At 37.6% G+C, this 27112-nt stretch overlaps 1 protein-coding gene and 1 long non-coding RNA gene across 2 annotated transcripts in view; one reads left to right on the forward strand and one right to left on the reverse strand.

The window, feature by feature from the left end:
- Positions 1–566: 566 nt before the first annotated feature.
- LOC118176812 lies at positions 567–1765 on the reverse strand. The gene is made up of 2 exons (XR_004755528.1): positions 1099–1765; positions 567–909 (listed from the first exon to the last, which is right to left on the reverse strand). It is a non-coding gene; the product is annotated as an uncharacterized LOC118176812 (long non-coding RNA).
- A 1250-nt stretch (positions 1766–3015) lies between these two features.
- C20H20orf85 (chromosome 20 C20orf85 homolog) overlaps positions 3016–27112 on the forward strand; it is a 43723-nt gene continuing 19626 nt past the window's right edge. The window contains exon 1 of the mRNA XM_035344066.1: positions 3016–3161. Within this exon, the coding sequence (XP_035199957.1) occupies positions 3151–3161 (11 nt within the window). The 5' untranslated portion in view covers positions 3016–3150. The remainder of the gene's footprint in view (positions 3162–27112) is intronic.

Consider the following 27112-nt stretch of genomic DNA (forward strand, 5'->3'; position numbering starts at 1 on the left):
CACATTTTCAATCACTACAGTAACTCTCAGGCTGAATTCATCTGTTCCAGAAATTCTTGTACTCACTTTCAGCTCAAAGCTGAAATTCCCTGTTTTTTTGTATAGTCAGTGTTGCTTCTGGCTCAATGTCATACTGTCTTACTCAAAAGTAGAGTCAGATGGGAAAAACAACTCAGTAATTAACCAGCAATTTGTAGAAGAGGTAAAATATCTTCATAGTAGGGGTATAATGGAATCATTATTGAAAGCTGCCTAAAAGCACTACATGAAAACAGAGAGAAAGATGTTTGACCTCAACCATACCAATTGCACAAATAAAGCCTTAATAATAGCTTGCAATCACACTTGGCTGGGCATTATTTCCCAGACACGCAAGGTCTGCATTACAGGGCCAGAAGCAATGACTCACTCTGCCAGCTGCTGTGAAGGCACAGGGCAGCTTGTTATTCTGTCATAAGTTGTTTTGTGCATGCTGTAAAAGCTTCTATACATCTGATCCCTCAAGAAAACATTCTCTCTGTAAGCAAAAAGGCAGGTAGTTTTCCTATTTCTGAAACATCATTTAATTTTTTAAGGTGGAAAAAATATATTTTATTCAAAGAAAAAAGAATACTCAAAGGTCTTCTCTTCTTAAAGACATGATCAAAAAAAAACCCAACCCAAACTGGGCAGAGGGTGGGGGGAGGAACACTTTACACCCAAAGGCAACACAAATGCATACATTCAGTAGTGTGAGCATCTGCATCCATCAGCACTGCAGGCTGTGTATCACTGTGCAGTTCTGAACTTTAAAAAAAGCACACAATGCTAAAAGCCTCTAGGTCTTTTCTATACCAGCTCTTGCCTAGACCATCAGCTGTTAAATTTTCACAAGTTAAAAGTGGAAACTGGAGAGCCAGCCTTCCATTTCTATGATCAAAGACTCTGGCTAAGACTGTCTATTATTTCTGTTATTTGTGTCAGCAAAAGACTTAAGGTCAACATTACTGTTCAAAGCCTATGTTAGTCCACCCATATGATCACTTGCATGTTTTATAGCCTGCTTTTCTCATGTCTGTGCCTTTTTGCCCTCACATAATATCTGTTATTTTCTCTTACCTGTTTGAGAGGTATGACATTGGTCACAATTTTAGCAAAAGGCACAAGTATATCTGCAATGGCTCTTCAAAGTTTGGAAATGAGCAATCATAATTTAGCAATTGTCTTAAACATTACACAACTTCTCTGAACATCTTAATTTTTCACAGTTTGTCTGAGCTTCTCAAAGATTGGCTTACCTTAGGCAATTTCGGGATTCCTTGTTTCTGAACTGCCTGAAGATCAGCCTCTCTTTTGACATGATGACATTGCTGAGTCTGATCCTGGATAGCACCCAGACTTTTAGAGGAGCAGTCTATGTTGGAAATATTTTGCAATAGCTTCTTAAACATTCAGAGGGAAATTGGCAATATATCATGTTGCAAAGTATAAGATAAGGGTCTTAGTTTTTCTGACATGTATCATCTGGCCCTTCAGTCTGCTCCTTTCAGTAAGCAAGCATGGCAGCACTCAATCTCTTCAGAAAAGCTACTGCTGTTTTCAGTAGTTTTCAAGATTTCTGATTTTCCACTGACATTCTCTTCAGATCACATACTACATTCACAGCTCTTCAGTATCTTAGGAAAATTGAGTGAGATCTAGTGGAGTTCAAAAGCTTGTACTTGTGTCTCTCTAAAGAGGCAAAATCACAGACAAAACTTTCTTGCTGGACCATATGAGCTAGTCGCTATATGCTGAAGGTGAGGAAAGATGGTCCCTTTGGAGCACACAAATCCAGGATTGTCAGCTGTACAATTTTCTTTCAACATTTGAAAAATTTCAATATTTTCATTTGGGACTGACCACTGTCAGAGGTATGTTTTAGACTAGCTGGCCCATAGTCATTCCAATGTAATGGCACACTTCTAGTCTTAGCTTTATAATTGGTTTATTTGTAGTTTTATCAGATGTGCTGTCGTCTCATGCTGTAACGAACTTCAGAACTTTTAGCTTCCACAAGAAAAGTTTGTTTGTTTGTTTGTTTTTCTGGGGTTAGCAGCTGAGGTTTGGGCATCATCTAACACCAGTTTCCCCAGTGCCACAGAAAATAACACGCTACAGATGAGTAATATCTGAGCTTTGAAGTTTAAGTTTCTGGTTAACTTCTTCAGAACCAGGGTAGTTGAAGCAATAATTTTGCAGATTTTGGCAGAAGTAGTATGGAGCTACTCTGGAGCTTAGTGCATTTTCTATTTATCAACTTGAAACTGAAGATGCAGAGGAAGCAAGTTGCACAGGGGTGATTCTCACATAAAAGGACTATTGTACCATTGCAAAATTGCATGTGACCCAATTCTGAGTACAAAGCATCAGGAAAGTGCAAAGAATGCTGAGATGGCAAATTCACAACCAGAAAACTTCAGATGTTTTCCTGAAAGTTAAAAAAAAAAAAAAAAAGGAGTGAGAGGAAAAGTCAATGAATGAAATTACTCTGAAGCTGTTTATGATTAAACCCTAGCAACGAAGTATTGAGGTACATCTTCAGTTAAACTAGGAATATGTGTAGAAGAATCCCATCTTAGTTGTTCACAGCAGCTGAATGCCTAAATCCATACATACAATCGAGTTGATGTAATAACATTTATCATGCTTGTTATTTATGTCAACGGTTAGACATGATCTGCTCTGATCTAGTCTTATCTGTTCTTATTCTGGCGTGATGTAGAATAGTACAAATCACATTCATTGCAACACTGCTAGAACATGAAAATCCAGTACTAATTATGCAACTATAAATAAATACCGTGAATGGAACAATTAGAACCACATATCTCTAAGCTTCTCCACATCAAAAATATGGTAGATACCTGTTTGTATTTGAACACACAATAAAAGCAAACGCTTAAGAAGTCACAGATTTTGCAAGTCTCTCCATTTGCAGCTACATAAAATTTCAGACTGTAAAGTTTGTTGTGTGTTTAAACATGATACAGACACACCTGGAAACAAGAAGACACAGCTGAGGCACACAGAACTGCTCCCCTGCATCTGACCTCAGTAGGAACTTTGCTGGAGTAAATGTGAAACATTTCAAGATATGAGCCAGTTTGTGTCTGAAGATGTCTTCATGTCATGGCTTTCAGGTAAGTTTCTCTTTAATTAAAGATTTTAAATAATTTTAAAAGGCTGTAGGATGTTGGCCCATTGCATACCTATCTTAACATTTATTGCTTTTGCAGTGACCTGTAGAACCTAAGGTAATAAAGTAGAAGGCTTAAGAAAAAAGAATAATAAAAATATTTTTACAATTATTATTTTTGTGTCACATAAAGAGTGTCTTGCCTATAACACAACATACATACATTTCTCTAATGGTACCCAGTTTGCACCTCACTTTGTAGCACAATATAGTTCTGTAATTTAACAGAGATGCCAGAAAAGATACACATAAAACTGAGTCATAAACACTCCCCCAAATGCAACACCATAAACAATCTTATGACATCAAAATTACAATGTAGTGGGCAGTACTTTGTGGTCTCTGTGGTGCCTGCCAAGAAAACCACAAAGCTTGTAACATTTGTAGTCTCTCATTCATTCCAACACTCGTTCATTCAGGTCTCCCTCACCCACATCTCTGACCAGCTGCTAAGAAACTTGCCATGTGATGAGATAGGGCCTCATAACGGGCCGGGTTCCTTTCAAACCATTATAGAGAAACAGACCGTTCCTACTTGCACCAGCTCTGGCAGAAGTCCAGGTGTAAACATTATCAAGGGTGGAGTCATTCCCATTATTTACAAACAGGAAAAGCTTTTTGTTGAGCCTCTTTCCAAACTCATGCTTTTACCTTTTTGCCTTCAGTTGTATTATTGCCTGCTATGTCTCCTGCCAGATTGTCCCCATAAATGAGGGAAAATTTCCTCATTGCACACCAAACTACACACTAACAGGAAAGCAGATCTAGTTCCTCCCACTGCTAAAATTCACTAGCCTGAACATTTCAAATTTAAGATAATTCTGCTGTGCCTTTGGCCAGCAATGCAAAAAAAATGGCAGTTTTACACCAATGAAATCACAATAGATATTCAAAATCATTTTGCAGGAACCTTTTCTCTGATTCATCAGAAATAATTCTCTATCCTACACATATTTTGATTTCAAGTATAGATTACAGTTAGTATTTCATACGCGGTGGTGTCTGCTTTCAGATCTTTAGACCAGAAACACAGGAAGCTTTTAGTCAATGAAAAAAAGGAATGTACACAAATGCAAGTGTAGAAATGTACGGTATTATGTCTCTCAGTTCTCCAGGTGACCTCGCTCTTGTCTACATTAGATCTAGAAAGTTCAGAATAGCTGCAGGTGGGCTAAAAAAACTTTATATGCATCTTGTAGATTTAGAAATACTTCCTTCCCTTTACTTTGATTTCAGAAAAGTTGAAATTTTTAGACATTCTTTTCTTGTCTTGTTACTGATGAAACACTTCTGTGGCTGCCTTGCTGCTTCCAGCAATATTGGTTTTTTTCTTCTTTTGTTTTGTCTCCTTCTCAAATGTTCTGTCCTTTGCCACACTGTTTATTGTTTCATAATTTTAAGATGAATTCATGGAACTGAAAACAAAGTGATTCATATGCAGGATCTTCCCAAGGTCAAAGCTAAAACCAACTACAACCAAGAGTACAATCCTTCAGGGCCCACATGCTGGCAACGATGTCTCACCACTGTCAGAAGCAGGGAGCAATGCAAGCTTTTCTACTTCACACCAATGTTGAAGGTTACTTCAAAAGTTCCTAATTCAGAATTTCCAGCAAAAAGTCTGCCCAATCTAAGCAAAATGTTTCTGTTCAGAACCAGTTTCTGGTGTGCTAACTCAAGCTGATTGGCACATTAACCCTCAGAAAGGCCAGTGGAAAACGGTGGAATAAATCCTGAAGGCGGCAGGCAGCATGACTAACCACATCAGGCTATATAGGTGTTGCATTAGGAACAGAGGTGCAGAATGGGAGCTGGATTTCCCAAGCCCTAAAATTTCTGTATATGAGAATTTTCTTGTGTAATCTGTTGCTATTCTAGCAACAGGACTTTCTCAGTTTCCACTTGTCTTTGTAAAGAACAACAAAACCAAAGCAAGCCAGTATTTATGCCAGTGACCTGAGTGGATCTCTCACATCCCAGATAAGCACATTAAATGGGTACAGTTCTTACTATTGGAAAAATATATTTCAAATTACCTTGTGCACATTTATCTTAGCAGAATAAAGCAGGAGGGAATTCAATACAAATTAGGCAAACATTATTGTGGAATGATTTTCTACATCACTTGAATTCAGATAAAACTAGAACAAGAAGTAAAAATTACTCTCAACTGCTTTGAGAAGAATGAATATTAGGGAAGAAGGGGGAAGGCATTTAAAACTCCAAAATAGAAATAAACTCTAATCCAATACACACTACAGCTAAAATTTGATCAGCTGTTGAGGATTTCTATGAAATAGAGAAGTATCTTTATTCTAAAGATTATCCTGTTCTTTTCCTGCAGACAGCCCTCTTCAAGGCATTTACTTCACACAAAAATGCCTTGTATTGATAATGAAATTCAGTGACAAACCTGTGGGTTCTCCAAAGACAGATTGCACCTTTTGGTGAATTATTGTGTCTCCTAAAATGTGAACACAGACCATTTTGCTCAACAATTCAAACAGATGTCAGGAACATGGTAGGTTTATGCATACTATTTCTTTTGCATAACACAGACTGCAGTAACATGTAGAAGTATCTCTTTTTAAAATGGATTTTTTATTAATTTTTCCAAGATTCAACACCATAATTCAAGTAATATAAAAGACACAAAGCTCTGAAATCACACAAAGAACTCCAATAAGCTGCTATTATGCCTTGAAATTTATGAGATTCATATAAAGCTCTTTGCATTACAGAAACAATTTTACCAAGATTGCATACAAAGTTTGATACTTAACTCTGACTGTGTTACATTATTCTCTGTTAGAAAGCAACGCCTGGGTATTTTTCTTCAGCATTAAAACAAATTTGACAGAATTCAGTGATGCATAGAGTCAAACAATCATCCTTTTACCTTCAAAGAATCTTCAATCTGACCCCTAAATCTACACTTCTGACAAGGGAAGTGAAAGGGTAGAACATATCCTGGTGGTGACAATGAAAGGAAATTGATTGTTAATATGAAATAGGTCACCTTTATGACTATGTGTCAACTGCAAGCGAGTGATAAATGCCTAGAAGCAATGTTTTGCCCTACAGATGTGTAAGTGATACATGAAAATTTTCAAGCAGAAGCTGCAAATAACATAATGAAGAGGAAGTGGTATCTGACCTTTAGAGGGGACAAAAATGCATAGGGGTTGTGTAGCTGACTGATACTTTTGTAAAAACTAAAATTAAAAGTTCAAGCTGTACTAGTCATATTGGGACATGTTCTTTTTCTTGTAGAAATCACTATTTTACCTGTCATGTCCAAGATAACATTAGTCAATATGCCAGGTACAGAAAGGGTGGAGAGAGTTAGAATAACACCTTAGGACTCCGTAAGTATGGACATTTCTTTATCCTTACACTTTTTTTTTTTCCTTCTTCTCCCACTTTGTCCATCTTACCTAAATACATCCTATACTTGGTAGGATATGGATGTCTCCTATAGTCTGCCTACAGAGCAAACACAACAGTTCTTCCCTGCAGGCTGCTGGAAGAGAGAGGTGGAGCATTTCTCTGAAGCTGGGAGATGTTCAAGGAAGGAAAGGCAGGGAGCACGGTGAAGTGAGTTCATACTCAACCAGGCTCTCTATTGCCCTCAGATTGGATGGTCTCTTCTTCTATGGGACTTAAATTATACCAGTTGTCAAGAACAAAAAAAAAGTCTACAGATCAGTAGCTCAGAATTAATCAGCTGCAAACAGCCTCCTGTCATTCTACTCCCACAAAATTGAAAGCCCTTTCAAAGAATCAGTGCCTTGGAGCTCTGGATAATCATCATTTAATATTTGAAACCACCATTCAGAAGATAGGTATCTATCAACATGTCACTTTACATACTAATAAAACAATTCTTCTATTGTACCTGAATTTAAGAATCTCAAGGTGTCTTGGAAACAGTAAGCCTTTAAATTCTCATGGGATTCTTGTGATTTACACAGAAAATATTGATTTCTGGGCCTCAGTGGTTGCCTGACTTCTGGGAGGAATTCAGTTCCTCCCAGTGAAAATTAAATCTCTTTAAAGTATATTTAGTTTAATGCTTAAAACTTGAAACATGAAAAGCGGTCATTTACCTTTAAATTTTAGCCCTGGTCTGTCAGTAGTTACTAACGCTGTCTGCTGGATCATGTTAGACACGGAGCTTTCAGAGAACACAAAATATATCACATGCAAACAGAATTTGTAAAATGTTTTATGCTACTTGATCATAACCTCAAAATATATATATATATATTGATTAAATTCAAGATATAAAGAAAAAACTGCTAATGACATAGCAAGGCTGCTGAGACATCAATATTTAAAAGCAGTTTGCTGAGATGAATATTTCTTTTTTCTGTCCAGAATGACTTTTGTACATTTTTTGTATTCTAAAATACAGGATTAACTGCATCTGCTGGATCAGTACCATAAAGTAGCAATACTGTCTTCCATAAACACCCAGTCAGTTTTATGAACCAGGTTATTAGTAGTTAAATATTTAAAGATGTTTGCCCTTTGGATCTCACTTTGATTCTTGCAGCCAGAAAACACTGTCTTCCAAACCCACTTCCAAGCTCCTCAGTGTGGGAGGAAGATTTTGAACCAGTTCAAGAGCAAAAGTAATTTTCCATCCTAGACATAAAAAGAAAAACCAGAATGTATTCAAAAACAATACTGTACATTTTGGCTCATTAGAGATTGTTTTCAAGGAATGATGCAGAGTGAACCACATGACAACAGGCACAACAAAGTTAAGAGGACATGAAGTTAGGCATAAGGGTTTGGTTATTGCATACAAAAGTAAAAAAATACACAAATAGCACAGCACAAGAGTGAATCAACCAGCTGTGCTTCCTTTCGTAGTGTCATTTTTTGCTTCATGACTTTCTCTTTCCTCTGCAGTGTTTGGCACCGTCAGTCTTTCTCTGTGTTTTAAGTGCACCTTTCTCCATCATCCCCACGATTTGTTTTTTTCCCCCTCTTCCTCTCTCCGTTTTGGATGTTTAAAAATAAATGTGAATTAAGAAGGATGTCTTCCCCTGCCAGAGACCATCTGCTGTAAGACACCCCTTGAAAAACTATTTCCATGGAATTAAAATCATTGTGGACTGGATATCCGCAAACAGGGAGAGCATAGGCAGCAGCAGAAACAGAGCTGTTTTTCAAGATGATTCAGGAGCTGATCCAAGAGTCCCAGCTATGTCTGTGGGAGGTAGAAGGCTGATGGTAGCGCTGTTGCATGGGGCACCTGGCCCTTTCATCCAAACTAGGGGCAATGCAGCAGTGCCCAAAGAACAGTGTCTATAACCTGGCAGCAGGATTGGCTCCCTGCAATTGTGCCCATTTCCCCGTGGTGCTGTTCAACTAGTCAGGCTGTGCACTCAAGTACAGCAGTTGGTTTCAAACAACTAACAGGTACACTGCACTCAAATTTTAATAGACTTAAGTCCTGCCTGATTTCCTATCATAATAACTGAGGAACAAACTTGTTCAGCGAGCACCTGACAGCTGAGGACGAGGCTGATGGAATTCACAAAGTCAGGAGTACAAATGTTAGCCAGAACCTCCAGACAGCCTCCCAGAGCCACCAAGCATAGGTCCCATCCCCATAAAGAAGGACATGTTTATCTAGTGTTTAGTCCTCGTGATTGGTACCTAGCTACATGACACAGGAAGCAATCCAGTCTGGTCATAAACTTGCACTAACCGTATTCATAAATTAAATAATAAACGCACATCCTAACAGACTTTCATTGGTTTCAAAACAGACTACACTATATTTTAAAGAAAAAAACCAAACATGCATGCAATTAGATGTTTACAATGATTTCACAGGCAAAAATGTAGTGTGACGCACAGTCATCTCACTGGCTAGTGGTAACTAGCTTGTCACCATAACAAATCAGCATATCTGTGTAAAAGCGCACAGGTATCTGTACACAGCCATCTGCACACAGGTTTTAAAACAAGAACAGAAATATAAGTGCTTTATACAGTGTCATATCAAACCCACAGAAAGCAGTCAGTACTAGTATTTATGTGAAGTCAAAGTTAATTAAGGTGCCAAAAGAATGCTTTTGTTTCCCTAAGAATTCTCCATCAATTTATTTCAATTTAAACATAGCATACTAGTTCTCCCTCAAAAAAAGGAAAGAAAAAGAATTGATCTTTATGTCACTCAGAGTCACATTATCTTACAAGCATAATTCACATAAAACAAATTAAGAGGCTGATCAAATGCTCTGCTAACGTAACTCTTTAATAATAATATCACTTAGATCTTAAACTGCTTAATTAGATTTTAGTCATTGCAATCAACAGCCTCATTGAAACTTCATTTATAATTTATAATCTCTTTGCATTTTACTGTTCAGTTTAAAAACAACATTAACAACAAAAGCCAACAGTAAGTAGAAAAAGACAACAGCTACTATAAAAACCAAGGTGATTTATAGAGATGTTGCACCAGTTAGGTTTTGGGATTAACTTATTTCCTGGTTCACCAAACATCAATGGAAATATTTCAATTGGCTCAAATGGGTTCATGATTTTCCCTCAGGAAAAATACATTTGGACTTTGAACACAAATCTAGATGCAGCATTTTACATTTGACCACAAATCTAAACTGAATAAAATAAAATAATCTGTGCTTCTAGTGAAAAAGTTGAAAAATGAAATAGATCTTTGAGACATTTAATGCCTAAGCATTCAACTCCACTTCCATTCATTAGTTAGATTTTTATAGATAATGAAGATGTAAAGAATAGGCCTAGCCAAAGCAACATTTGCTGTTGTGAAGTAGATATTTAAAGAAAAGGCAGTTTGCTTAAACAAAGTAAAAATGCATTCTATAAAGAATTCATGCACATTTGAAAACAACCATATTCACAGATAACGTATTTTTTTTTCTGACTGCAGATAGAAATAGATCATCCAGGGTCAGATGACATACTTTCTTGGGATAAACCATAATTTTATCTGCAATGGCAAAGTACCACCTTGGGGCCTGGCTTGCCAGAAACAGAGCTCCATATTTGATACCGTTCACCCCACAGAGCAAGGGGAATATTACAGCTCCAGGCTTTTGGATAAGATTTATGAGGATTGCGGTTCCTTTCTGAACATTAAGATATTAGCTGTTCAATAAGACAGGCATTTTGCTTTTATTGTTATTATTTTAATAGCCAGATCTTTATTTTCCTGTTATTGCAAGATTGTGTATTTATAATTACACTCCATTTAAAGAAGCATTGATTGGTTAGCATGTTGGTATCTCCTCTGTAACTAGTTTATCTACTTAAACTGAACACATTTCACTAACTTCTTCCTAGCAGAGCCCAAAACAGACCCCAGCAGAATTTTAACACCCATCCTTCTAGAGCAGTCTGCTGATATGCTCAAAATATATGTGTAAACTAGCAGGCATCTGCTAAGCTACTAGTGAAGTATCCAGTAAGTAAATAAATGCATCTGGGTTGCAGCCACCAAGATTTATAACACTTTTCCTTGATTTCCTTTTTCACACTAGAGTAAATACAGTAATGGTGCTGGCTAATAAACAGCCATAAATCTGCCTTCCTGTTTTTATGATGTTTGCTGATTGAAAAGTAATGCTGTGAAACTGATGAAGTCAGTGACTATGAATGCAGGAAGGCTTTGTGGGCTTTGGGGGGTTATGTTTTTAGTATATTTGAAACCGTTCATTTTGCAGGACTTTTCCACTCCCACATCAATAAGTTGGGGGTTTCTCATAACCTTCACCCCCTCTATTTTCCATATGCTGTAACCTAGATTTTTACTCCTAATAAATTCAGCAGATCCACTGCAGATGTGGAATAGAAGAGAAGGTCTGGAGTTTTTTTGGACATGGCCTCTCACCAACAACTTAATTCGGTTCCTGTTAAGTCAATGGAAAAATTCCTGTAGACTTTCATGACAGCTGAATTGGGCTTCTGTTGCTTCCTTCCTTCCACACAATTTCTTTTGTACCCTCTCAGCCATCCTTGAAGAACCAGGACAGTTTAGGAACAGTTGTATACAACACACATCTGTTTTTACAACGCAGTTAACAGAGCACTGCAGGAAACTCCTAAAAATGTAGGAAACTTTGCACTCAGGATCTCTGCAGGCATAGCATGGCAGAAGCATGCCAGACATCACCCCTATAGGAATATTCATTCTGTTACTGTCAACATCTCAAATTTTGCCAAGTCTAGTGGGGCTGTCCATAAAAGTCAGACATTTCTTTCCAAGGGATGTCACTTTTGGGAAAAGTGTAGAAAAAACATATTTTTTTCTCAGACTTTTGTTGGTGACAGTAAGAGAACTGAATCAGAAGCAAACATGTGGAATAATTTTACAATTTTGTCTGTAGCTGCTCTGGAAACAACTTACTTTATCAGCTGAAGGCCTGTCACTTCTCTAAGTTCAAAGTACTACACACTTCTTAGGGGTAGCCTAAATGTTAATTACAGCATTTTGCTGTATCCAAGATGTCAAATGATGGTCACAGGAAATGAGTTGTGTTTATACTTCTAAAGATGAGAAATATTTTTTGTCCTTCCTAGCAATGAGAAGACAGACTGTTGATATCAGCCTGCAGAAGTGGGTACTTTCGTAGCAAGTTATTTGGTCTTACCTGTGTACATTGTTCCCTCCTTCTCTCTTTCCAGATGCACTACTTTTAGGAAAGTTAAAAGTGAGTTCCATCAAACAAAACAATTAAGAGAGGCCTAGCTATGCTGACCCATAAAAGCACTTCCAGGTGGAAGATTAATTTCATTTTGACAAACTTTATCCTGTCTAGTAGCTAGGACTACCAACTTTGCAGACTGACATAAAATCCCTCAATACAAAGGCAGAGGTGAGACCTTATGATTGACTAAACAAGAAACCCCATTATTTTATATTATTTTATATGATCCCCAAGAGACCATGTTAACTACAACCTTACTCATGCCCTCAAAATAAAACAAATTTAATGCTAAAATCTAATCTAATCTAATCTAAATCTAATGCTAAAGGAGATAATCTTCAAATCAAACAGAGCTATACAGTGAGAATGCCCGCAGAGATTGCAAAAGCCTCTCTCCTTCCCAGCTTTTATTGCCTCCTCAGAGCTTCACAAGCCCTGTGACTGCTACACCCACAAGACAGGTGAATTGGCACAAACCCATCAGAGTTCACAGAATGGGGAACATCCATTTTTATTCCTTTTTTCGGATACTTAAGAGAAGAAAACATGCAAAACAAGCAGTTGTAAAAATGATGCAGATGGAAAAAGCCTTCTTTTTGAACAGGAGAACATTTCACCTTCTGTAACCAAATTATATTTTAGCCAATATTATTTAAGACAGGATTTAAACTGTACATCAGTACCACCATTGGTTTTATTCATATTTCATGGGAGGAGAAAATAAAACTGTAAATTTCAAGTGCAAAAGAAAAGCCATCACTGCATAGCTCTATAATACTGAAAGGTCAGTTCTAGTCTCCCTTTTCCCCTAGTATTCCAAGTTTCTAATTTCTCTGCCATACATGGATCTCAAGTCCCATTTTTATTAGTGCTGAAATAGACTGTTCCCCCACTGTCACACCATCTGTCTCTTTTTCCTCCTGCCTGCCAGTATACAGAACATCTTGGAGTTGTTCTGAAAAGAGAAATAAAAGGAAAAAAAGAAAACTGTATTGTTTTGGTCACACGCTCTGCTGGCAGCACCGTGTTTCCAGCAGCGACTGTCTTCACAGAGGGACACATTCAGCCTCTGCCAGCCCATGACACACATTTACTTAAAAAAAAATAAAATACAAAAATAAAAAAAATCTTGCTGGTTTGGAAGGAGGAGATGAGGAGAAATGTGATTTCCTTTCTGCTCTCCCACTGTGTGACTTCAGAGAAGGGCAACTCCTCCCAGTATCAGTGCTGCCTTGTTGCCATTTCAGGTCCTGTATCGGAAATTTCTCCTGACAAATTTCTGATTCAGCCTGAGCCTGAATCAGCAACAAGACCTGTTCACAGTACGCACCAAGAATGGGCTTTTCAGAAAGTGACAGAAAACACAATATGGGCTGTTGCTGCCTTTTTAAAATGTACTTTGACTTTAAATCTACAAATGCTTTTTTTGGCTTTGTAATATAGACATCAAATTATCTTCTTTCCCCATATTATAACGGCCCTCTGTATCTGTAGCACTCTTAGAGATTGAAAATTCCTGTATATACTCAAGACAGGATAGAATAAAAAGTACTAAAGGCATAAGAGGGCCAAACGACTGTTTTTATGGGGAGTGTCCTCGTGTATAGCTTTACACCTGCCTAACACAGAAACAGCTGTAGATGTTTTTCTAAGGGGAATGAACATCACCCAGGTCCTGTGGTGTGGGACTAGAAGACTGAAAAGGAGTGAGCACCACAATACTTCTGAAGCTGTCAGGATATATGACCTCTGTCCACTATATTTGGTACATAAAAGTTGATTCTCAAGTGAACATTAGCATCTGCTTAGTTCTTGGGTTGGTGAATGAACACTCCAACACGCCTCCAATAACTCCCCTCTTTGACTGCAGGATATTCAATGCAATAAAAAAGTGAGAGGCGGAGGAAGAAAGGATGGATAAACTAGCTTGGAAAACAGCAAGAGGTGGAAGTTCTGGAAGCCATATTTTCCACTTGTCCGTATGTGTGCACTCCTACTAATATAACTTAGTTTCACAGGAGCAAATCCCAGCACTATATGAATCTATTCCAGACTGTGACAGCACCTCAGAGCTCAGATTGGGTAAAATGGAGAGGGACGGTTTTGAGGAGCTTACTATGAAGCTTCCTTTTGATTTTTATCCACTACCAGAGCAATGCTCCTTCATATTCTAATAGTCCTTGTAACATCCTGTGTTTTTTGTTGTTGTTGTTTTTTTCCCCTCTGGGTTGAAAATGAATTTGCATTGAAGTTATTTGACATTTCAAACTTTTAAGATTTTTCATGTGAAAATAGCACCATCTGTAGGAGAAAACAGACCCGAGTTCATTAAAAAATGTTTATTGTCAAGCCATTAAGCAGAATTTCCTAATTCCCAAGAGAGTAAATACATAATTTTCAAAGTATGCTCACGTTTTCTACTCCATCTTGCTGCTCCAACTGCCTCTGACACAGTTCAGAGGGGCAGTAGCCTGTACCCTACAACCCCCAAGCTCTCCCTTTGTGACAGCAGCTGAGCAGACCGTTTTTGTCCTGACAGCAGTTCACTAATGACAACCGTCTGCTATGCTTATGTCCAGAGCCACAGTCGTGCTCCAGGAGTCCAGACTCACTGGCCTCCAACTTTACAGCCTTCATTTTCCAAAAGGACTTTGGGTGATGTTATGTGACTGACACTGCAGTGCCGAGTCCTCTACAGGGTAAACTCTCATGTTCCTAAGGAATTGTGTTGACTGGCACCACCCAAGAATCTGGATTTATGTTTATAGGAATAAGAAATTTCCAAATACTGGAAATATTCTAGATTTAGTAGTGAAGAGCTTTCAGTTTCCTACCCTTTTAAAAATGGCAGTACATTCAGCATCCCAGTTTCCCACACATTTAGTTCTGTTTGCTGACTTGCTTGGGATCAGAAGATGAAAATGCTTTATATTAATTACGAAAATTAAACAAACAAAACTAAGAGGAGTCCAATATTGTGTCTAATTGCTTGGAGCCAGCCTTATCTATCATACCATATTGAAAGTCCTCATCTACTATTACTTCCAAATTCATTTACATTAGCTTATGATGGCACATCAGCCAAAGTCTGTTGGTCTCTCACAGAACCAACTTTCAATGCATTCAAAACATTTGGGAACTACCTGTTTTGCCATAAATATTATTTCTAGACATGTGAAAGTAACTTCTAAATGGTCATAAAATTTTACTATAGCATATCAAAAACTACAAGAGGTTTGAAATAGTAAATCAAGCATATTTTCTGAAATATAGTCCCTATGGACATAAATGAAGAAAGATTTTCTTATATTTAAAAAGTAGGTTTGGCTCTGCCAAAAACATACTGTATGAATTCAAGTAAGTCATTTCATTTTTCTGAATTTCCAGGAGAAAAAAGTATTCCATACTTAACCTCCTTCCTATTTCAGGCCCTACATGCGCTGGCCTGGGGGCTCCAGCATCTTTCATCAGTAGTGGGATAATAATAGAGGCAAGGCAACCTGCTCCTCAGTCACATCCCTTTTAAGGATAAGGTTATAATAAAAACAACATGGCTAGTACAGCAGAGCCTCTCTGTAATTCACCATTATTATTATTTTTAAGTAATTTCTATGGATAAAAAAATGAACTTCATAACTGCTTGTCCATATAGACTCAACATCCATCTACAGCTGCAACTATAGGCTAGGTATTTTACAGAGAGTGACAATGTTATGTGCCTGACAGATGCACTGCATCACAGGTTTGATACTTCCAAGCCTCCTGTGCAATGCAAGCAGCTGAGGTCAGAAAACAACTGTGTGAAAAGATGTTCTAGCAGTGAACTCTGAGCGCGGGCCTAGAAGATTGTTTGCTGGTTTTTTTAGAAGAAACTTGCCAGAATTATCTGTGTAAAAACAAACTCGCTTTTCTGCATGAAAATGAAGTCGCTGGCAGACAGCTGAAGCTTCATGGTGAGCCAGCGTGGGACAGTCTTTTATCTTTTCTAAATAATAATAATAATAACATTTTAAAAAGCAACAAGCATCCATTCTTCAAATGCTTCAAATGCAAATAGATAAACAAATTTGCTAGCAAGATCACCTCTACCCAGCTGACACCCTGCAGACTATTTATTCTGTTTATTAACCCCCTTTCACAGGTTTGCTAAGAAAACTCTAAACTTCTCTTCACAAATGACTAACAATTTTTATGCACAGATAACGATGCTCAACAGCCACATATGATAAATATTTACTATTCCCATCCAACTACCACTAAGATGTTAACTTTGGTGCAAAATACCACTCACAGTGGATAACAGCATCCCTAACCTAACTCAGGAGTACTTTGCGCACTTAATGAGCATCACATTGGGTACAATTTGTATCCTTCCCTCCAAACTCTTTTCCATTCACTTCCTTCTGTTCAGAAAAGCACAGACAGGGCAGCATCCTGAAAAGCTATTTAGCGATGGTGCTAGAGAGCGTTCTGCAAGGAGATGCCAGCAAATTCTTTGCAGCCTGTGAGCTGACTAGCACTTACAAGCTTGGAGTGAGCTGGAGCTAATAAGCACTGGTGAGACACGTCTGTTACTTCACATGTGTTCGCACAGCTTCTGGCTCTCTCAGGCGGGAGAGCAAACACCTTACCGTAACATATGACGCAGATACATCATAAGCCTTTGTGGGCATCTGTACAGAATATATATAAAACGGAGTCAACAAACTAGACCTCACATTCTCACAGCAAATATGAGACACACAAAGGAAACGTAAGGGAATGTTTTTAATTTCCAATATCACAGAGCAGTGTACAGGGGCAGCAAAAATGTGTACAACTGTTTGAAATGTCTTGTTATTTTCGAAAGTGTTACAGATGAGAAATTATAACTTGGGGGTGGGAGGGTAAAAACTGAAATGAACACATAAGTGTTGCAAAAGAATTCTTGGATATCTGAGTGCAGCTGACAAAAAAAAAGGGGGGGGGGGGGGGGGGAGCTGAGGCACGTAGAGACAAAGAAACCAATTCAAGCTTGATCTAATGTCCACTAAGTCAGTGAGAGGCTCTCCACTTAATGCATACTGGAGCTGAGCCTCTAAGATCCCGTACACCCATGAGGGCAAGTTTATATCAGGCTATTGTTAGCAATATTTTTAAATTAGTGCTTAGAAGAATCAGCTCCTTCAGTCAAGTTCCCTGACTGTTGGCCAAATTTAGTTCTAACATATGCATCCATTATCTTTCAATACAGCATACATATGCACCAGAGAATTTGGCTGCTTGGTGTGAATGATTAAAACATTCAATGAGAGAGGGAGCTGCATAAAGATTTAAAAGATTATTAGTTCCATGTTCTCATTCAAACAGAAGACAAAACAGTATCTCAATTGACAAGAATATACTAGCAGTGAAAGCAACTATTCTGTGAGCCATTTGCTTTCTAAAGAGGAGAATAGAACTCCCATTGCTAAAATCTCCCTGCAAAAATGTCACCACTCTGGGACTGAGTCCCACTTCTTGACTGAGTCCCTCATCTTGCTGGGCAGCATCGTAAAACCATTAAAATACTCTGCATAAATACAAGGGAAGTCTGCTGGCTTTGGAAACATTTATAATTTAGATCTCATGCTGTTTAAGAGTTTATAGATAGTGTACCTGGCTTCCTAGTAAGAATTTCATACAATCTTATGAAAGGCTTTAAGGATGTACCATAGCATTTGTTGCTTTAAACATACAAGCAGCATTTCAATTAGCCTAATAATGGTTTCCTAGGAGAACTGAAGATTCACTTAGAAACACTGCACAGAGCAAAAAAGCAAGTCTTCAAGCATGTGCATGTAGGCTTGCTTCTGTCTTTCTTCATCAGAGTTGGAATGATATTGTTATTTGTCCATGGACATTCCTCTTCTTAATTTAGCCTTCCCATTTCACTCCAGTTTCTCCTTTATTTCTCAGGCCATTAGGGCCGTGACTGATGGCAGAGTTTAAGATCCACCCTTGTTCACATTAACTACAGAAAATCCTTGTGCTTTTCTGCAAAATAGCTGCAACACAGTTGCACAAACTGATAATTCAGTAGACATTCCACTTGGTGCTTAACTGTTATGTTGGAGCAGATAAAATTGCCGTGCCTTTTTATTTGCCCAGCCTTCAGGTGAGATGTGGAAGGGCATGTCTGTTATCAAAACATCATCGGCTTATTCCAGTGACACAGCTGTTATGTATCATAATGGAAGATGACACCCAGCTGAACACATTAACCTGGCCACAGAGGTTAGGAAGCAGTCATATGGTAAAAGGGCTCATTGGAAAAATAATCTAACAATCCCAAAAAGCAAAATAGCTCTATTAGAAGAAGCACATGTGATGTGTTTCCCCCTAGTCCCAGCTGCTCCCTCAGGAAGAGATAATTTCTGTCAATGAAGCCAAGCCTGTAATGCAAAGGCAACTGCAACTGCTTTCAGAACTACACCAACTCCTCCCTGGGGAGGCAGAGGGTATGGAAAATCATTCTCTCCCAAATGCTCTTTTTGAAGCTACAGAATAAGTAGGAGGGGAGAGAGAAAGAAAAACAAATATACAAAAAAAAAAAAACCCTGTAGGTTCTGCTTCTCCCAAGATCCTACTGAAGGCTAGTCTCCCATGAAATGTCATCTTGTTCCTTTTGAAAGATTGCTTTCTGCAGTTCTCGAGCAAGGTTTATAGAATCAGTTTGCAGACACAGAATCCTGAGAGAGGGGCACTTAAAGCAGCAGCAGCTGCAAAATCAAGCCTTGAATGAATTGAACAAGAAAAGCTTCAAGACAGCGTCTATGCCAGGTGGCACTGGCTTTCAGTGAGATCTGGGCATAAAAATAAAATACATGCTGTTCTCATCAATGAAGCACAGGGAGTTTGTATTTAGTAAAAATTGCAAAATTGTTTAAACAGCCCAGAAGACATTAACCAGAGACTGTGATTTGTAGCAATCTGCCGTTCCCTCATCTGTCCTTTTTCCATTTCTGGGTCTTGAGTGACTTTGAGTCCCTGAAGTTACTTTCTATTTTATGACACAAAAACAGCAGCTGTTTCTACCTTCTGGGATAACACACAGTCTAGGTAAAATTCACCCTTGTGGAGACAGCTAACTAAAGGTCTCTGCTCATTTGCATTCCTGTTCAAGTACTCATGCTGGTACAGAAACATTCTGTACAATGTCTGCTCCAGGCTGAATTTCATTCAACAAGTTCTTTCTGAATCTGAAGAACTTCATACACAAAACAGTGAGATTTTAGGATTTTGCACATATTCAGAAAACATGATGGTTAGCACAATCAACAGTTTTTATTTTATTAAAAAAAGTTTCTCTATTTGTTCTGAGTTCCAGTTTTTCTCAGCAGCCATAATGGCTAGAAACAGATTGGAATGGAAACTAAAGCTACCACACAGTCACATGAATTCAAGAAGTTAAGATTTGAGAAAAAAAATCAAGTATACAAAAACATCACAATAATGACTTAACAGCATGTTGATACCAGCCTGTTAACGGAGTAGAAAATACGTTTAGACCTGTCCACAACATGGCTTCTAACCAAGTTTGAATCCAGGAACTGACACAGCTTCATTTCTATAATGTTATATTTGATGTGGAAAAGAAGCGGAGCAAAAGGAATGAATTTACAAAACAGAAACTGAAGGCAACATTTGCACAAGCTGCTCTGAAGCCCAGATCCCAAGTGTCATACAGCAATATTCAGTCTGTGCTGAGGAACACAAAATATTAAGGACACTATGACTACATATTTCATCTTAGGAACAAGCCTCCTACTGTTTATGTTCATATTTGATCTGTAAAAAGTAAGAGCACGCATGCAAACTGATAGATGAACACCCTGAGAGTCATTGTCCCACAGAGACACATTTTCATCTTTCAAGACCTATCACTTCGTGGTGTTGCATGGCATAGCATAACAATGTGATGTGTCTGAATAACAAATCACTGGCTTCCTGCTGAACACGTAAAGAAATAATAAACATACTTTGCCTTCCTTTTTCTTTGGTACGTATTCTTCTGAGTGAAAATTATATGACAGTGTCTGAAGTCAAAGGACTGACAAACAAGGCTGCTTTGCCAGCATCCAAATTACCAAGGATGCAAATGTTTCATTTGTCTTTCTGTTCAAATAAGGCGGGATGTTTTTATTTTTTAATGCCAGCATAGACCTATTTCCCTGCAACTCTCTCTCATGGCTCATCAGATGCAGGCATGCTCTACTTAGAAAACTGTCTTCTGATGTTTAATATTAACGCTTCTACAGACTGCTTTCATTGTACCAATTAGAAAAGGAACAATAAAGCAACTCTCAAATTACAGCATAAGGAGTCATAATGTATATGTAAATGTAGTCTTGTGAAATGAGATAATGTAAATGTAAACTGGATCCCCACAATATCAAAAAATAATAGATCCCATAAGCAAAGTACAGGCACATCTGTACCATAGAACTGGAAAATTCAGAAGTTACCAACACTGACCTGTGCCAGTATGCCCATGCAAGGCAGAGCCAGAAGGGTGTACCAACAGATACAAATGGTGTAATCTCAGCACTATGATCTCCAATATTTCTAGTTGCAGAGCTGCACAAAACCAGGTCAACCATCACCAAAAACTGAATATCATCTTGCCTTGGATACATTACGCACAAATACTTAATTTGTGATTCATCTTTTACTCTTGGTTATCATCTTCTTGGCAGTAGTGGACAATTCCCTGTTCTTCTGTATATAAAATACAAACTAAAGAAAGAAAAAAAAAAAAAAACTGAACTAAAACCAATTACGTCCCAGTTGAATAAACCTGCATTCAAGCTTTACAGTTAAGGATGAGAGGGCAAAGCTCTTCAGGTCCAGCTAAGCTACTCAGATAAAACTATTAATGTAATTTCAATGTAACTCACGCTTTCTTCAGTCCAGAATAACCCTCTAAGCTTGCTCACTTACTTGCTTAGGGTTACACTCAACCACTCCACTTAGAAGTCAAGCCTAAACCTCTAAGCTCTATTCTCCTTCCAAGCCTGTCTTCAACAGGTCACCTGCCTACAGTTTCTAATAGAGCTTCATCCCAAACTCTTAGGATAGCTCAGTCTTTCATCTCAGCTACTTGCCTTTTTTTTTTCTACATTTTTTGTTTTAAGTACGGACCACAGAATCACCTGATTCATGCCCACAAAAAATTACCCAGGAGGCTCCCTATTGTCTTTAATTAAAACATGTTGTATAGGGATAAGCAACCTACGGGTAAGGTCTAGATGTAACTGGATTACAGTTCCTGATATTACTTCACAGGGGAATCCAACAAAGACACTACATTTTCAGAAAGCAGCATACAGCCAAACTGACTATTTTCTCTGGCCCAGATTATAAAGGCCACAACTAGCCTTCAGAATCACTTGTAGTTATACCAATGACGTATACAGTGGGAACAGGATTAAAGGCATTCAAACAGAATAACAAAAACAATTAACACCAAGAAGGTCTTTAAATTATTAATTTTTTTTTACAGCTAACGCTGCTTTAAAGAATCTCCAATCTTTACCACCTAGCACCAGGTAGCACCAGGTAGTTCATTAGGATACTGTTACTATCACTGTGCTAATGTACTGGCTGTTATTTGAAAAAAAAGAAAGAAAGAAAAAAAAAAAACTATCAGAGCACATAGCAGTCAAGAATCTGCCACTTACACTATCATCTATGATATTTTTCCAGTTGTCTGACCTTCATTAAATTTTTTTCAACCCAGTCAAGTGATTAAAGTGCTGAAAGGTCATTTAGCACTTTCTATGCCTTAAAGGCACTCAGTCACACTTGTGCTGCAGAGAGTATTTGTCTTCTCGCAGAGTGTTTAGCGCTACAGAGATGGCAGCCAACATGGTCATGATGAACGAGTTGTTCATTTCTCTTACGTCACTCGTACTTTATTTCTAAAAGCTTCTATTAGCTGATTATTTTCTTTTGTTTGTTGATTATAGTGAAAGACAAATCTTATTCAAATTATTGATGATAGACTTCATAGATTGGGTAAGTATTCTCATATTCTTCCACTAGTAGTTTATGTAAGCAGACACAGGGACTTTTCTGGTCACAGTGTCTACAATTTAATATACCTTTACAAATACTGGTATCTTGCATTCTCAAAACCATCAGAAACCACAGTTTTCTGCTATAGCTAGCACACTATTAAAAAGAAAACCACATTTCCTATGACAGCAAAGTGCTAATCTCGGGATTAGCAAGTGCTGTCCTCAATACTGGACTACTCCACCAAATCAGAAAACAAACATCTCTGAGCTGGAGCTAGCTGCTGTGGGGTCATTTAAGAAATGCAAATCCTAACTGAAATGAATGATCATGAAAATTCAAGGCCAGACCTGACGAACCTTATGTTCTGTTTGAGCTTAAAATGGCTATCGTGGAAGAACTGGTATCAGTTTTATGCAATGTTTTCAGCTTCAAATATCTAAATTACTCAAATGCAATTGCTTCATATGCAAAGCCTGGGGTAGTTAACTGGCCATCATATAAAAAAGCTACACCTGACTTGATATTTCTAGCTGTATATTTAAAAGAGGTTACAATAAAATCTTTTTTTTGTTTTGTTTTGTTGTGGGTGGGTTTTTTTTGGTTGTTTTTGTTTCAATACAGGCTGGCCTTATTACAGGTAGAATCCTAAACTGAAGGGTTGTTATTTTTTCTTGTCTCAAGGAATGTTATAGATCTTATTATTATAAGAGCTACTGTACTTGGAAATCATCCCCTGGAATGTAATCATTATGAAAGGGTAGCAAATACCACGCTCAGAAAAGTGAATCAGTTGTGTCAATAGTTTAAAAAAAAAAAAAAAAAAAAAAGAGAGAGAAAAAAATAAAAGAAAAAAAAAGGGGGGGGTACCTCTTCACTATCTCGCACTCTACACCAGCAACACCACCCTGCTCAACCTCTAGCATGTGGTTTTTCTTTTATAATTTTAAACAAAGCAGAGCACTGTCTGAGCTATTTGTGACCAGTATGAAATATGCAGGTTCTTAGGGTTTGAAAGGAGAGCCATTTAATGACAGATATAGGTATATTTTTTTAATTTCATTTTGTCATTTCATTTTACCTGTGAAAAAAAGAGATGGAAGGAGAAAAGTGAGATCAGAAGTGGACAGTACAGTTAAGCTTCATTCCTTTCTCAGTGAATGTACTTGGCTTTGTTCTTAGTAAGGATAACATTCACTGAAGCCCACAGAAATTGCAACAGAAAAGAACAATTTGATTGGAATTTGATTCCCCTCCCTTTTAAATATTTCATCCTTTCTGCTAATGGTTTAATCCAGCCTATGCAGCCAGTAGCAGTAATCATCAACAGAAATGCTCAGAGAAACACGAAGCCATTATCCAGTGCAAATGACAATCCTTCCTACAACTGCAATAGCACTCTCCTGATAAACGCCAGCTGAGGAGTCAGAACCTTTGCTTGTCAATTCAGCATTCATGACACCTAAACACACAACAGGCTGTTCTGATCACAGAGGTTAATATTTTTGCATTCAGTCACCAGCTACCTTAAGGAGACAATATAATGCTTTATCTGTTCTGTCTTCTTTTTATCATAAAACACCCCATATAGAGGACCAAAATCCATTTGGCTGTCAGGAGGAAGTAAGAAAGCTCTGTTTGATTTTGTAAGCAATTAAAGCATGTCTTCTGTTTCCAAAGCAAGCAGCACAGTCTAATAGTGGCCTGTACTTAGCTGCATGACAAGACATGCAGGACTAATAATAGCAATACTTGTCTTTAAATTCTATTTAAGCAAAGGCACAGAGTAGAAAGGAATAAAACGACTATTCATTTGAGTTGACAATGCACAGAGCCTTAATATTGGTGCAATTACAATTTCATTTCGTACACGGCCATATTAACAAACAAGATGCTGGTCAGACAGTGGAAGGTAACAACTTAGGATTCTGCCTAAAAATCTTAATGAAAAATAAATTTCATTGAGGAGCATTAGGGGTGTATTTCTCCCCTAGCATCTGCATTCAAATAGTTGTGGTTTTTGTTTGTTTGTTTGTTTGTTTTTATCTATGCACACCATTTAGTGACTAGTATACTTGTAAAATCCTTCTAAATATGAACAGCAAGGTACCTGAAACAGTAGAAAGTACGATTCTACTGGTCTTTTCTTTGTTAATTATTTTCTTTAAAGATAAAGATAAGAAAAAACTCAAGCTCAAAATACACCATTCCTAGCAGTTTCCTTTGTATCTATGGAGCAGACAAGATCTTACAATCTTCCTTTTGTTCTTTACAGTGCAGGCTCGCTGCTACTGAGCACCTCATAAATCACCAGCTGTCAGTCTGAACCTTCCAGATTAATGTTCAGAGTTCTCACATTTGAAGTACCTCACTATAATCTGGCTGCTAGAGCACCAAACTATTAAATGCTACAGTTGTAGGGAGAGTGAGGATTTGGAAATTGAGAGCTGGTTTATTTGTTATTAATTGTTATTAGTATATACAGTAACACCTATACGTCCCCAGTGAAACCATGTTCCTTGTGTCCTAGATTTTATATAACACAGAATGAGATGGAGTTTCTGTTGTCAGTACCCAAGAGGATACCAGAGAAATAGTATGGAAGTAAGGAGGTATTGTTATACCATCTCTCTCTCTAGAAGAAAAACAAAGCCTTAATTTATTCAGAGTAACACAAAAATTCCCTATCTAGGCTCAGAGAGATCTCAAATTCCCTGAACTAGACGCATGGGATCTGGAGCCATGATCTAGATGCAAAATAACTCTTCCACTCAAAACACAAATGTGATAGTAAGAAATCGCAAGCAAAAGAAACCTTGAAATAAAATGTCTTGTGCCTTTAATAATCAGCACCTTCTAATTTTTCACAATTTAGTGGCAAACAGCAAAGGAACATTTGGAAGAATTTTTGTAACCAACTGCTTGGCTTTATAATTTTATTTCCTAGTTTGCAAGCACATTTTCAAAGTTAATTTGAAATGTTAAAATTGTAAAAGTGTTTGCTTTTCTACAAAACACATTAACCCAAGCTGCATCAAGTGTGAGGCAACTTTACTTTTGGCATGAAATAAGCTTCCTTGCGTGTTCGGTCACTGGAAAATAAAAAGCACAAGACTGAGAAGTTAAGGGCCTGGTCAGCAGAATTTTCTCACCTAGCATTCTCTAACTTCCCACTGTAGACACAACATAGAACAGAACATAAACCCTTCAGAGTATATAGTCATTATGTCCGGATAAAGTTAGACGGCAAATAGAGAACGCTTGCTTCTTTTTAGGCATGTTCTTTTCTTTCTAAATTACAATGAGGAATTGCTGTCTGAGAAACTAAATTAAGCCTAATTCTATCAGAAATTTGAAGCTGAAGAAAGGAAGAAAATTCATCTAGGACTATTGTTCTTTTCTGATCTTTCCTGCTTCAACAATTTTTATTACTTCTTACACTTTAATTCTTGGATCATAGATTAGTTTAAAGCTGATGTAAGCTCTTTAAAAAATAATAATTGTATAAGCATGGGCTACATCTGGGGCATAGTCTTAATTCACTTTAAAGTTGGTTTTGCCAAGTCGTCATTCTAATTGGTTTGTTAAATAACTGGAGGATTATAAAATCATACTGACTAACCTTTTCTTTCTCTACACAAACTGTTCTATTCCTTGGGGAGAAAAAAAAAAAAAAAAAAAAATTACTAAAAAAAAGTCTAACTCCATGCTTGAGTACAAACAGTTTCTCAACAACAACCACCACCAACTGATACAATACACTGACACAGAATCACGATCTCTCAGACATTTCTTAAAATTTCCAGTGAAACCTCTCTTTATACAGGAGACAGGTAGGGGACAAACATGCAGAGCAGCTTTGGAAGTCAGCACTAACAATAATCGAGATTGTAGATAGAAAAATATCTGCAGGATTTTTTTCTTATTGGTACATTCAATATTAAATTCCATTTATTCTCTAGGAGTTAATGGCACTGAGTACAACGGCTTGCACGTGTTCACCTGTCATGTTTCTACATTCCAAATGTGACACTTTAGTTGGAGTTATTAGGCAGCCGCCTGCATTTGATGCAATTTTTAACTCCATCTTTCTTAGCTTGGATATAAAACACGCACAATCTATACTTCATTTGCATGATGCAGTTAATATTTTTAAATGAAAACATCCCTCAATAGTAGAAAATCTCTTCTCCGAAGGGTGGAATTCATCTCAGTTATACAGTTGAAGTCTACAACTGGTCTAATATTATCTTCACTTGCTTTACAGTCAGCAAAGACAGGTGAGGTGAGTCATGTCCCAGAAGTGCCTGTCTTGAATTTCTGACTTCATCTAAATTAAGGTGGGCCAGGCCCTAGAAGTGCCTGTCTTTCTCCAAAGACTAAAATAAGGAGCCCAAAATGACAACTGAGCTGCAGGTGTCTACTGTAAGCCTTCACACTTGTAAAGGTGAACCATGCCCTGACCCAGGCTCAGGTCTGCTCTCATGAATTCTGATTCTTACAGAATTTTTGTCTTGATGTACACAACATGGCAAAGCATTTTTCCAAAGAGATTTGCACTGTAAAGAAGGCAACTTTTAGCAAAAGCTTAGTGCCTTAGATGTGACAAAAAATGGAACGTGTATTAAATAGCCTTTCAGAGGACATTACATATTTTTATGAGGACCACTTGGGCAAAAGTCTTTAAGAAAATAATACCTTTGATTTTTTTTTTTTCTTTTCCCTAGTTCCTTACAGCTTTCATGAAGCAGACAAATTGTTATCTGTTATCCTTACATTTAAGAACTAGGAGAGATTGGCTGCTACACAAACTCAACCAGATAAACATCTACAGCAGAAATTCAGGAAAGATGATTTAAAAAACAAAACAAAACAAACAAAACAAAACAAAAAACTGATTTTTTAAAAGAAAAATAACAACCAGAAAACTTGAAAGAAGAAAAACATAGAAAGGACATAAAGAACTCATCCAGTATAGGTAGGAGGTGGGGTTTTTTGTTTGTTTTTGAATGTTTCAGGTATTTCCACCAACCTTTTCTACTTATTGGTGTCTTGAGCTGCAACATTAAAAACTTTGGCAATAGAGAGCACTGCAAGAGAAATATCATCTTTCTAATTGTTGCTGGTACTCTGTGTGCCACAC

This window comes from Oxyura jamaicensis, chromosome 20 (genome assembly GCF_011077185.1).
Source record: "Oxyura jamaicensis isolate SHBP4307 breed ruddy duck chromosome 20, BPBGC_Ojam_1.0, whole genome shotgun sequence".
In the NCBI taxonomy this organism is placed as follows: domain Eukaryota; kingdom Metazoa; phylum Chordata; class Aves; order Anseriformes; family Anatidae; genus Oxyura; species Oxyura jamaicensis.